This window comes from Narcine bancroftii, chromosome 4 (genome assembly GCF_036971445.1).
Source record: "Narcine bancroftii isolate sNarBan1 chromosome 4, sNarBan1.hap1, whole genome shotgun sequence".
NCBI classification, from domain to species: Eukaryota; Metazoa; Chordata; class Chondrichthyes; order Torpediniformes; family Narcinidae; genus Narcine; species Narcine bancroftii.
Window position 1 is genome coordinate 124,627,987 of NC_091472.1, and position 14,123 is coordinate 124,642,109.

Consider the following 14,123-nt stretch of genomic DNA (forward strand, 5'->3'; position numbering starts at 1 on the left):
TTTGTCTTTACCCACATACATATCAATCGTGATCATTTTAACTCTCATTACCCGTCTTCCTCCCTCAGTCTATTTTTGTAATTGTTCTGCAAATTTTCGTGCTTCTTCTGGATCCGAGAATAGTCTGTTTTGTTGTCCTGGAATAAATATTTTCAATACCGCTGGATGCTTTAGTATAAATTTATACCCTTTCTTCCATAAAATCGCCTTTGCTGTATTGAACTCTTTTCTCTTCTTTAGGAGTTCAAAACTTATATCTGGATAAATGAAGATTTTTTGCCCTTTATACTCCAGTGGTTTGTTGCCCTCTCTTACTTTTTCCATTATCTTCTCCAGTACCTTTTCTCTTGTAGTATATCTTAGGAATTTTACTACAATAGATCTTGGTTTTTGTTGTGGTTGTGGTTTAGAGGCCAATACTCTATGTGCCCTTTCTATTTCCATTTCTTGCTGTAGTTCTGGACATCCTAGGGTCTTAGGGATCCACTCTTTTATAAACTCCCTCATATTCTTGCCTTCTTCATCTTCCTTAAGGCCCACTATCTTTATGTTATTTCTTCTGTTATGGTTTTCCATTGTATCTATTTTTTGAGCTAGTAGTTCTTGTGTCTCTTTAGTTTTTTTATTAGATTTCTCCAATTTCTTTTTTAAGTCTTCTACCTCCATTTCTGCTGCTACTGCCCGCTCTTCCATCTTGTCCATTTTCTTTCCCATTTCTGTTAAGGTCATCTCCATTTTATTTATTTTCTCTTCTGTGTTGTTTATTCTTTTTCTTAAATATTTAAATTCCTGTGTTTGCCATTCTTTAAATGACTCCATGTATCCTTTAATAAGAGCAAGTATATCCTTTACCTTGCCTTTCTTTTCTTCTTCTATTTCCCTGTACTCTTCCTCTTCTTCTTCCTCTGGGTTGACCATCTGTTGTTTCTTTGGTGCCCTTTCCTCCTCTTCTTTCTTGTTTCTATTGTCTTCTGTGGTCTCTTCTTGCTGCAGGTGTTCTGCAGCTGTCGTTGCCGGCTGTGGAGATCGACTCCCCAGCTGGTCCCCCCTCCCGTCGGTGTGTTTTTTTTCATTCGCATCGCGCATGCGCGAAGTATCGCGCATGCGCGGTTGCGCACTTTTACTCGGCTCTGCGAGCCATTTTTGTAGTCCATTATTTACCGACCTGAGGGAGCGGGTTTCTCTCTCCGCAGCGGGCCTCTTCGGACAGGTAAGGCCTTCACCTTTTTCCTCCTTTGTCTTCTCTTCCTCTCTTCTTACCGTTGCTTTCGATTTTTCTTTTTTTGTCGCCATCTTCTTTCCACCTTTATACTCACTTTTCTGTAACTTTTATTTCTGTGCCTTTGTGTTTTCTTTTGTTTTTCCCGACTTTTCTGGAGAGGGCTGGAGTTCACCGTCCGGCCACTACTCCATCACGTGACTCCCTCGGCAAAATATTATCTGATCATTCTCTTTTGTTGTGATAATAACAATGTTTGACAAAGAAGAATCAAATTACTGATGGAGATTTAATTCTGCTATTAAAAAGGAAAGATTTTTGTGATTTAATTAGCCAATAAGTAAGATCCTTTTTTTGAGACCAACTCCAATTCAGTAAATAATAAATTTATTTTATGGGACACGATGAAAGCATATTTAAGAGGTCAAATAATAAGGTATATTTCTAAAATCAAGAAGTATTATATGAAAGAGATAGAACAATTGGAAACATAACAAATTTAGAAAAAGATTTCAAAAGACAAATTAATGAGGAGAAATGGAGACAATTAATAAAAAATGTCAATACAATGCAAACATAGAACAGAGAAAATGATAATGGAATTAAACATTATAAATTAGGTGAGAGAGCACATAAGGTTCTTTCATGGCAGGTAAAAGCAGAACAAGTATTGAGAACAATTACTGCAACTAAAACTGATCTTATTTATTATAAACCTCAAGAAATTAATGAAAATTTTAAATAATTTTATACAAAATTATGTCAGAATCTCAAAATGATGATGATAAATAATTTTTTGTCACAAATAAATTTACCAAAAATAAATTTAGAAGATCAAAGGGAACTGGGTGCCACCTTCACCTCGATAGGTGAGGGAAGCATTGAGCTCATTACGAAGAATAGGTCTCCAGGAGAAGATGGTTTCCTGCCTGAATTTTATAAAGAATTTAAAGATTTGTTAATCCCCCTTCTAGGGAAGTATTAGGATAGATGGCAGAAACACATACTTTACTGAAATGTTTTAATATACCAATAATAACTTTAATACTTAAAAAATCTATTTCATTATTAAATGCAGATTATAAAATAGTAGAAAAGATATTAACAAATAGGTTGGCAAAATTTTTACCAAAGTTAATAAATATGGATCAGAGAGGATTTTTTTTTTAAAAAAGGAAAATCAGCAAATAATGTGACTAGATTGTTGAGTATAATACATTTGGCAGAAAAGAGAGGGGACTTTAGTATAGCAGTGGCTTGAGATGCAGAAAAACTTTGATAGATTAGAATGGGTCTTTTTGTTTAAAGTGCTTGAAAAATTTGGGTTGGGACAAATATTTGTAAATTGGATAAAGCTTTATAAAGTGGACAGAAAGCTAGTCATAACAAATGGGCAGATATCTGAATCTTTTAATTTAACTAGATCTAGTAGGCAAGGGTGTCCATTATCTCCAGCAGAACTGATTTGATTTGACCTTGATATTAAATATTTTAAGATTACCAAGAGGAATATAAAAATAATTTATTTGTATATGGCGTGTTAATTTACTTCAACTGATAGGGTAATTACATAAACTATATTTATGATTAAAAGAATATGGCATAAAATTGAAATTATGCCTCTTACTAAAGGTGATTATACTTGGTGTCAAAGAAATACCCAATTTAAATAGCTGATAAATGGAATAAAATATTTAGGAATAAAGATAGATAATAATTTAAATAATCTATTTAAATTAAATTGTACCCCTTTACTTAATAAAATTGATGAAGATTTGAGAAAAAAAATGGAAGGAATTGCCAATAACATCATTGGGAAGAGTTAATTGTATTAAAATGAATATATTTCCTAGAGTGCAATACCTTTTTTCAAATATTGCCTATATCCTTACCAGAGAATTTTTTTCAGGAATTAAATAAATATGTAAGGAAATTTCTTTGGAAGGGCAAGATGTTGAGGGCTTCTTTAGAAAAATTAACATGGAAATATGAACTAGCATGTCCACAACTTCCAAGTTTTAAAAATTATTATTTGAAGAGGGAGAGAAACCAGTGTGGATTAAGAGAGATGGGAGAGGAGACATTAGAAGATTTTATATATAAGTGGAAACTGAGATTAATATTTGGTGACAGTACAACTCCATTGTTGAAGCATTTGATTAATATGATATAAAGCAAATACTGAAATGGGAATGAAGAACCCTGAATTAGCAAAAATTCCTTTGAAACAAATGGACATTACATTTTCAATGAATAATCTACTTTGAATATTTGGTTCTATAAGGAAATTAGAAATGTAGAAGATTGTTATGAAGTAGGAAATTTAATGTCATTTGAATAATTAAAAAATAAATATAAGAAAGAAAATGTACAATATTTTGTCATTATCAAATAAAAGCATATTTATGAGATAAACTGAGTCCAACAATGTTATTACCTAAAAGTAGTGAAATAGAAACCTTGATTTGTAATAGATTGATTAAGAAATTTATATCAGCCATGTATGTATGTATTATTGCAAAAGAGAACTCAAAAGCATGAATAGATCTACTTAGAGATGAGAGACAGATTTTAATATTATTATTGCGGAGAAAAATTGGTCAAAACTATGTTTAGATAGTGTGACAAGCACAATAGATGTTAGGTGTAGATTGGTTCAATTTATTTTTTTTTACATTGACTATATCTTACCCCACAAAAATTAAATAGACTGAAGTCCAATCTTTCAGATCAATGTTTTAGATGTAACCAAGAGATTGGTACTTTTTTACATTCTACATGGTCATGTTCAAAATTGAGACCATTTTGGATAGAATTAGGAATATTTTTGGAGCAAGTCACATGAGTTAAATTTCCACAGGATCCAATGTTATTTTTTTACTGGGCAATATTTCAGGGATAAGATCAAAATTGAAACTGAATTTATATCAAAGGGTATTTGTAAAAATTGCATTAGCAGTTGAAAAAAACTGTGTAGCAGTGACATGGAAATCAGATTATTCTCATTTAGGTTTGGAAAGATGGCATGCGTAAACTCATAATTGTACACCTTTTGAGAAGATTACACATAATTTGAGAAATAAATATTTTTTTTGAAAATGTGGTGCCCATATTGTAAACCTCGTTAACTCCTTGGAATAAACAAATAAAATATGAAAAAGTTAGAATCGAGTCAAAGACAACCAGATCTTTTTTTTCTATCTTTACGGTGTTTTTAAATTTTTTGGGGAGTTCATAAACCATCCTGTACAATGAATTTGATATAATTACGTTATTATTTTGGATAGGATTACATGTATGTGAAACTTAAGTAAAATATATTTTTTTAAATCTACAGACCGCCAGTGGATCTGATCATTGTTTTGGGTTCTATTCAGGAAAGTCAACCTGTATACAATCGATAATACAAACACTGCAGATGATAGTGTTACAGTAAACAAATGCTCAGGATATAGTGTGATGGGGAAAAGCATAGTTGAACAGGGCAAGGTGTTGCACTAATGACAGCTGTTCAAGTGTCTGATAACAACAGGAAAGAACTGTCCTTGAATCTGGAAGTGTGTGTTTTCAAACTCGTGTATCTTCTGCTCAATGGGAAAGGGCTTGACAATGTCCTGAATATGTTAGCTATGTTCAAGCGACTCCTGTTGGAAATGGAAACCAACACAGTTTTTATGCTTGGTATACACAAAAACAGATGCAAGTAAAATTTTTTCGAGTGAAGTTTCTAGATAATAGTTCTCTTTTTCATCTTTGTGATTATGTAATTCCTCCTTTGCCTATGAAATTTTGTATGTAAATTGGGGAAGTATTTAGAAGTGATGTTTTGATTCAAATTCCCAATCACTTGTATACCAATTGCTCAAACTAACTTTTTTATGATTTAAATTTTGAGTTTTTAAAAAAAGTTTCCCCAAACCCTTGAGTCAGTGTTAAAATTATGTAAATCATAAGTTATCAAACAAAAACTTATCCATAAAATAGAAACAAACATGGCAGCTAAACATATCAATATAATAACCATATGTTTATATATCTTGAGACCTCTAATAACAGGAAAAACTACCATTCACTAATATGCTTCACCACAACATCCACCACTCTTTCCCCCCCCCCCGCCCAGGAAACCTAGATATATGCCCCATTTTTGTGTATAAATGGTCCAATTTAACAAACTGTTTGTCAGATATGCATTCAAACGCTGCCACTTTGGCCATTTCTGAGGCCCACTTGGTCCCCCAAAATTCTTCCAACCTCTAAGTATAATTTGTCTTCCCTCCATATACTTGTCTGAATTCAATTTTAAGAGTGTTTATCCCTGAATAACCCAAGTGTGTCTCCCAAGACAGAGTCTGGGGTAAAAAGGGATTTGAATACCTGAAATTTCACCAGTATATTTGTGTATCATAATCCCAAATTCATGAATTCTGGGACAAGACCAAAGTGCATGAACTAAGTCCCCTTTATCCACCTCACAGCGCCAGTATTCAGGGGTATTTTCAATCCTAATCTATATAACCTTGCTGGAGTCCAATAAAAACAGTGCAGAAACTTAAACTGAATTAGGCACACTCTCAGGTCTCTTGACATTATTTTGATATTTTTACAAATGTTGTCCCATTCTTCCATCTCAAAAATCACACTCTGGTCTATTTCCCAAACTAACTTATTGAAACCAATGGAATTGAGATTATTTTGTAAATTAGGCTTTAAAAAAAAAATAAATTAATTGAAGCATGACAATAAATTAAAGTCAATATCAAATTTTAAATAACTAAAACAATTGAAATTAACTTTTGACTTGACCACACCATTTCCTAGTTTCATTGGTCATTTTCTTGGTAACTTCAATATTTTTAAATGATGCCTATTGATTCAATCACACTTTATAACAGCTTAATTTTTAAGCTCTCAATGATTATGATTAGAAAAATTTAACATGACAGTTAATTCAAACAGCACATTTTAGAGAGTTTGTTTTCTAAGTACTACAAAGATGTTAAAGCACCAGCTTTGCTGGATATAACATGCCTGAAAATGTCAGTTTTGTGTTGGTTTTAACAATTTCAGGCAAATAGTTGACTGCTCCAGCACCATTCTGTTTCGCCATCTGTTCAGGCTATGGAAATACTTGTACTTTTTTTTGCCCACTCAAGCACAACTCTACCAAGTGCATGCACATTTTATGGGTATGTCCTGATTCCATTTCGAGTTGATAATGATGTAGCTGAAAACTTCCTGCAAAAAAAACCCCTAAAATATACTTTGTATTCTATTGTGGTGCAAATCTCGTTTTTTTTTTTTGTTCATTTTGTCTTTCAGATACAAGTCCTTCTGCTGTAGAGGCTTCTAAATTGGCTTTAAAAGAATGTGGGTATGATTGTTGGGAGACAAACATTGGTGGATCTGGTGTGTCCTTGCTGTCACCATCATCCTTGCAGAAGGATATCTTTCACCTTTTATGTGAAGGGACAAATGGCCAATGAAGAGTTTTAGAAACCTGTTGTCACTTACATGTATCTTCATTTAATGGTGTGCCTTGAATTGGATCATCTCATTTTTCACCTCTTTCGTCCTCCTCCTCCTGCTTAGTTCCATCAGAGGAATCCAGCTCAAAACAAAACTTTCTTGGTCTTTCATTTGCATCTATTAATGTGACAAAAGGCAAAGGAGGAAAAACCCAACACCCAACCCCAACCAACCAATTTTCCCTTGCAACCGCTGCAATCGTGTTTGCCTGTCCCGCATCGGACTTGTCAGCCACAAACGAGCCTGCAGCTGACGTGGACTTTTTACCCCCTCCATAAATCTTCGTCCGCGAAGCCAAGCCAAAGAAAGATTAATGTGATACATCAGAAACTTTTTCATTGAAAGGGGATGCTTATTTTGGTACCCAGTTGAAGCGTAGTCATGATTAAATGCTTGAAAGAGAAAGATTGGAGGTCTACTTTTGGAGAGAGATTGACAGGCTGGGCTTTGATTTCCCACAGCAAAGAAGGCTGATAGATAGAGGTACCCAGTATATAAAATAGCAAAAGTTGTAAATAGGATAGATCGAAACTTTTCCCATGACAGAGGGAAACTAAGAGGCCAGAGATTTAAGTGGCGAGGAAGTGGGTTTAAAGGGGATTTGAGGGGAATTTTATTACATAGAATAGTTAATATCTGGAACTTGCTGCCAGGTTCAAAGTCCAATGCAATTATTATGAGACATTTAGACAAACTCTTAAAAAATAGGCAAGGCGTATGACCTTGGTGTGGGCAAATGGAATGAGTGTAGATGGTCAAGTGGTTGGCATGGGTGAGGTGGGTTGACGAGTCGGTTTCTGTGCTGTACAACTCTATGACTTTTGAGAATAGTTTTCACATACCTTTCTCCCAGAGTCAATAGAAACTTATCAGTGAAGGTGGTGGAATAGGTAACATAGTAAACAGAATGCAAAAGGACTTAATGAAATGCTTTTCTTCCTGACCATGATCTTTGTTGCCCAACTTTTGAGGGAGAAAGGACTGGAAATATACACTGAAGCCATTTTGTGGTTGTATCACCAGTGAAACATTCTCTTCCCCACCCCTCAAAGCACAATTTATTTCTTCTGCTGAAAAGTTGCCTCACACTGTTTTGCTCCATTAAAAAGTAAATACTACATGTAATACAAACACTGTTGGAAAGGAGCTTTTCAAATTGCAGTAGTTCAGATCAATGCCAGAGTTTTCTTTGATTTTATACAAGCTTTCCTCAAAGTCTCAAATCTAACCCACAGCCAAAATCTTGAACATTATGTGCAAATCCCTCTCCGCCTCAGCTGAAATGAGCAGTCATTGGCTTTGGCTAAAAAAGGAGGGATCCTATCTGGGCTCCAAATGACCACAAGGAGAAATGGACATGGGACACACACCCAGGTCTGATCAGCCTGTAGTGGGCCTGCCTTGGCAGAGGGTGTCTTGTGTTTAAAAGGCCAAAATACCCAATGATACCAGGGAATACAACAGAAGATGCGTCGGATACTGGTTAATATTCCCTAGTGCTCATCCTCCATTATTATAATTGAAGCAACCGACCGTACTAACTCGATGAGAATCAATCAAACCAATACTGAAATGTCAGGGATTGTAACACCTATATATCAATCATGTGATCCATTCTATTTAAAATAAAAAGTTTTCAATGTATTATCTTTGTTACCATTCATTTTGATATTATTGCTTCTTAAGAAACTTATAAAGCACTGTGGTCAATAAGACTGTTGACTAGAGCATGTTAATGACCAAATACAGATTAACTAGCTCTGTACAAAACACTAATTAAAGTTAAGGGCTTAGTTACATTATGGATGTGCATTTTCCAAATGACATCCTCTACATTTTAGCCTTGATGTTAGTGATCTGAAGAAAAAAAGCTATACCATTATTAGCAGCAGTGATTATTGGGAACATTGCCCCATTGAGCATTAGACTTCTTCCAGACTAGCATGGATAACATAAACATAACATAACAATTACAGCACGGAAACAGGCCATTAGGCCCTTCTAGTCCACACCGAACCAAACACCCCTCTCTAGTCCCACCTACCTGCACAATGCCCATAACCCTCCATCTTCTTCTCATCTATATACCTGTCCAACCTTTTCTTAAATAATACAATTGACTCCGCCACCACTATTTCTCCCGGAAGCTCATTCCACACGGCTACCACTCTCTGAGTAAAGAAGTTCCCCCTCATGTTACCTCTAAACCTCTGCCCCTTAATTCTTAACTCATGTCCTCTTGTTTTAATCTTTCCTCCTCTTAACGGAAATAGTCTATCCACATCCACTCTGTCTATCCCTTTCATAATCTTAAATACCTCCATCAAATTGCCTCTCAACCTTCTACGCTCCAAAGAATAAAGACCTAATCTGTCCAATCTCTCCCTATACGCTAGATGCTTAAACCCAGGTAACATTCTGGTAAACCTTCTCTGCACTCTCTCCACTCTGTTTATATCCTTCCTATAATTAGGCGACCAGAACTGCACACAGAACTCCAAATTAGGCCGCACCAACGTCTTATACAATCTCAACATCACCTCCCAACTCCTATATTCTATGCAATGATTGATAAAGGCCAGCATACTAAAAGCCTTCTTCACCACCCTATTCACGTGAGTTTCTACCTTCAGGGAACGATGTACCGTTACTCCTAAATCTTTCTGCTCTTCTGTATTCCTCAATGCTCTCCCATTTACCACGTATGTCCTATTCTGATTCTTCTTACCAAAATGAAGCACCTCACACTTATCAGCATTAAATTCCATCTGCCATTTTTCAGCCCACTTTTCTAAGCAGCCCAAATCCCTCTGCAATCCTTGAAAACCTTCTTCATTATCCACTATTCCACCTATCTTAGTATCGTCTGCATATTTACTAATCCAATTCACCACCCCATCATCTAGATCATTAATGTATATAACGAACAACAATGGGCCCAATACAGATCCTTGAGGCACACCACTGGTCACCGGCCTCCAACCTGACAGACAATTATCCACTACCACCCTCTGGCCTCTCCCTTTCAGCCAATGTTCAATCCATTTGACTATCTCAAAATTTATACCTAAAGACTGCACCTTCCTAACTAACCTTCCATGTGGTAATAAAGAGGGTTTTTTTTTATTATTTTTGTTTCCAGAATAAAATATAATCCAGCAATGGACAGAAGAGCTTTATTTATTGTAGCTTTCCCCTACAATGTTGCACCCAGCATAAACAGTATCTACGGTGCTAAAACAAGCTGCAATCAAAAATGTAAGATGTAATAATATGACGGATCCTTCACCCAGGGCCAGAAATTTGTAGGCTGGAACATTTGCATATTTAACCTATTTCTCTTAGGCAGCTTTGGGGCAATATTCTTGGTTACAAACAAAGTCAGTGGCTGCACAATACATGTAGGCCAATGCATTACCCAGGAAAGATCGCAAATTTGATGCTAAACAAGCTGACTTTCAGTACAGTGAAGAAATTGTAATCTCTTATCTCTGGAAATAATCTTGTAGCTTTGAGGAAAGTTTGTTTGAAAGAAAATTCATTTGTCAATTGTGTTTGGATGAATTTGGGGTAAATTGCACAACTGAGCAGTCAGTGATTTTTGTTTAAAGTAACTTTCCAAGTTTTAAATAATGTAATTTTCCTGTTGTACTGGAGACTTGTACTTCTCCAGGTATATATTTAAAATGTGATAAAATGTACATAACTAATTCAAAATTATACACTTATTCTAAATTAATTGAAACTTAAAAAGTGTTTTTAACTTGAATGCCGAAATATTCGGTAATTTAATTATCGAAAAAGGAGTGGGGGTGGGGTGGGGGTTGACTTATACTCCGGATATACTTTTGAGACTTTAAATTCAGCTCAAAATCCAATCCGTGCTGATTCGACATATAAATCAATGAAAATGAAAAGCAGAGTTGGCATATAAGTCGACACTTGAAAAGCCAAAAAAAAACCCGACTGCAACAGATTTTCACTGAGATTTTTATTGAAATCAACCACACAATTGGAATCCTTCAAAATCACTCTCGTTATCATCGTCTGAGGCAAAAATGGTATAAGCACATCCATAATCTCATTGTTTAAAGTTTAAACAGTCATCATATTGGTCCCAGTCTATATCTGATGAGGTGGTTTCAGCTTCGTCGTCAATGTCCCACAATAAATCATCTTCCATGCCATCAATTGCACAAGAGATACCGCACTTTTTGAACGCTTTTATCACAGTCTCTACTTTAATTTTGTCTCATGCCTTGAGCATAAAGTTACACCGCACATCAAGTGATGCAGCATGCGTTGCCCCATCTTTTGTAAATGACTTTTCTGCACTTTCTGCACTCGATTTCAAAGTATTCCATTCCTCGTGCACATGGTCTAAGAATGGCTTGTTCAAGCAGACATTGAGAGGTTGCAATATAGACATCAAACCACTCAGGATAACAGCCATGTAAGTATTATGAAGTGCTAATCCACTTTTAGTCTTCTCAGTTAAGTGGCTATGATACATATCCCTGACCAGCAAACACTGTTCTTTGTGTTAAGCCCCCCTGCCTGAGGAGTCACGTGATGGAGTAATGGCTGGTTTGGGAATTCCAGCCCTCTCCGTAAAAGTTGAAAAAAAACGCACAAAACACAAAGTTACTAGAATAAAAATTAAAACAAAGTAAAAGTAAAGGTGAGAAGAAAATGGCAGTGAAGAGAGAAAAGTCGAAAGCAACGGGAAGAAAAGAAGATGAAAGAAAGTCGGAAGAAGAAGGTGAAGGCCTTACCTGTCCGAGGAGGCCCGCCGCAGAGAGAGAAGCCCGCTCCCTAAGGTCGGTGGAAGTCCCGAGTTCGGGACTACAAAAATGGCTCGTGGAGCCGAGTAAAAGTGCGCAACCGTGCATACGCGAGGAGTCGTGCATGCGCGATGCACATGAAAAAATTCACACTGACGGGAGGGGGGAACAGCTGCAGAGTCCATCTCCACAGCTGAGAGTGGCAGCTGCAGGAGGAGAACATAGAAAACAACAAGAACAAGAAAGAAGAGCTTAAAAAGAAAACAAGGAAACAACAGATGGCCAACCCAGAGGAAGAAGAAGAAGAAGAAGATAGAGAAATGGAAGAAGAAGGGCAATGGATATATCTTTTTTAAAAGAATATATGGAATCAGTGAAAGAATGGCAATTACAAGAATTTAATGAGATAAAAAGAAGAATTAAGAGTGCAGAAGAAAAAATGAATAAAATAGAAATGGTCATATCAGAGATAGGAAAAAGAGTGGATAATGTGGAAGAACGAGAAATAATAGTAGAAATGGAAGTAGAGTACTTAAAAGAGAAATTAGAAGAATCTAATAAAAAAGTTAAAGAGGCGCATGAGCTGTTAGCTCAGAAGATAGATATAATGGAAAACTATAATAGAAGAAATAATATAAAGATAGTGGGACTTAAGGAAGATGAAGAAGGCAAGAATATGAGAGAATTTATAAAAGATTGGATCCCCAGGGTCTTAGGAAGACCAGAATTACAGGAAGAAATGGAAATAGAGAGGGCACATAGAACACTAGCCCCGAAACCACAACCGCAGCAAAAACCAAGATCCATTTTAGTAAAATTCTTAAGATATACAACAAGAGAAAATATATTGGAGAAAGTAATGAAGAAAATAAGAGAAGACAAAAAGCCACTGGAATACAAAGGTCAAAAATTTTTTTTCTATCCAGACATAAGTTTTGAACTCCTGAAGAAGAGGAAGGAGTTCAATATAGCAAAAACAATCCTATGGAAAAAAGGATATAAATTTATGTTAAAGTACCCAGCGGTACTTAAAATAGTTATTCCAGGGCAACAAAACAGACTATTCTCGGATCCAGAGGAAGCACGAAAATTTACAGAACAACTACAAAACAAGCAGAGAGATGAAGACATGTAATGAGAGTAAAAATGACCACGAACTATATGTATGTGTGTGTATATATATATATATATATATATATATACATATAGATATAGATGTGTATGAAAATATGTGTATGCATGAGTGTATCTGTATTTAGAGGAAAATTATCTATACTCTATATAAGAATTAATAAGGGAATGAAAGGGAATAGAGGAAATAAGGAGGGAATTAAAAGAGTGACCTTTGTTATATATGAAAATTGAAATCTTTTCCGGGGGGGGCTGGGTGGGGAGGAGTTACGGTCACTGCAAAATCAGTTGACGCTTGCGAGTGAATTCGCAAATCCAAATGGAGAGGGGAGATGTGGTTGTCCGACAAGGGATAAAGGGCAACTCAGGAGGGGGAGGGGAGAATGGGGTTAAAGAAGTTTTAAATAGGAGAATAAGGAAAATGTTTGATACTTTAGAAATGTTGTCTTATAAAGTGTTCAAAACAAGAAAGCAGAAATGGATAAGAAGGAAAGGTGATGATGAGGAAACGGAAAAGGAAGATAAACAAAGTATGAAATGGCTATGTTGAACTATATGACTTTAAATATTAATGGAATACATAACCAAATCAAAAGGAAGAAACTGCTAAATTTACTGAAAAAATAAAAAAATTGATATAGCATTTGTGCAAGAAACACATTTAACTGAAATGGAGCATAAGAAATTAAAGAGAGATTGGGTAGGACATGTAACAGCAGTGTCGTATAATTCAAAAGCAAGAGGAGTAGCTATATTAATGCGTAAAAATGTACCAATTAAAATAGAAGAGGAAATAATAGATCCAGCAGGGAGATATGTAATGATAAAATGTCAGATATATTCAGAGTTTTGGAATCTACTCAATGTATATTCACCTAACGAAGAAGATCAAAAGTTGATGCAAGATATTTTTTTGAAGATAGCAGACACGCAAGGGAACATATCAATAGGAGGGAATTTCAACCTTAATTTGGATTCAAATATGGATAAAACTGGGAAAAAAATTAACAGAAAGAACAAAGTAACCAAATTTATAATTAAATCAATGCAAGAAATGCAACTTTTGGATATATGGAGGAAACAACACCCAAAGGAAAAGGAATATTCATATTATTCGGGTAGACATAAAACATACTCAAGAATAGACCTATTTCTGTTATCAGCTCATATGCAAGATATAGTAAGAAAAACAGAATATAAAGCTAGAATATTATCGGTCCATTCACCCTTGATATTGACAATAGAGTTAGAGGACATCCCTCCAAGAATGTATAGATGGAGATTAAACTCCATGCCACTTAAAAGGCAGGATTTTAGAGAATTCATTGAAAGACAAATTAAAATGTACTTTGAAATAAATACGGAATCAGTGAAAGATAAGTTTATACTATGGGATGCAATGAAAGCATTCATCAGAGGGCAAATAATAAGTTATGTAACCAAGATGAAGAAGGACTACA

At 35.4% G+C, this 14,123-nt stretch overlaps 1 protein-coding gene across 3 annotated transcripts in view; it reads left to right on the plus strand.

The window, feature by feature from the left end:
- mvk (mevalonate kinase) overlaps positions 1-8,393 on the plus strand; it is a 49,651-nt gene extending 41,258 nt beyond the window's left edge. For all 3 annotated transcript variants that reach the window (XM_069932727.1, XM_069932728.1, XM_069932729.1), the window contains exon 11: positions 6,542-8,393. In XM_069932727.1, coding sequence (XP_069788828.1) covers positions 6,542-6,705 — 164 coding nt within the window. In that variant the 3' untranslated portion in view covers positions 6,706-8,393. The remainder of the gene's footprint in view (positions 1-6,541) is intronic.
- The last annotated feature ends 5,730 nt before the right edge of the window (positions 8,394-14,123 follow it).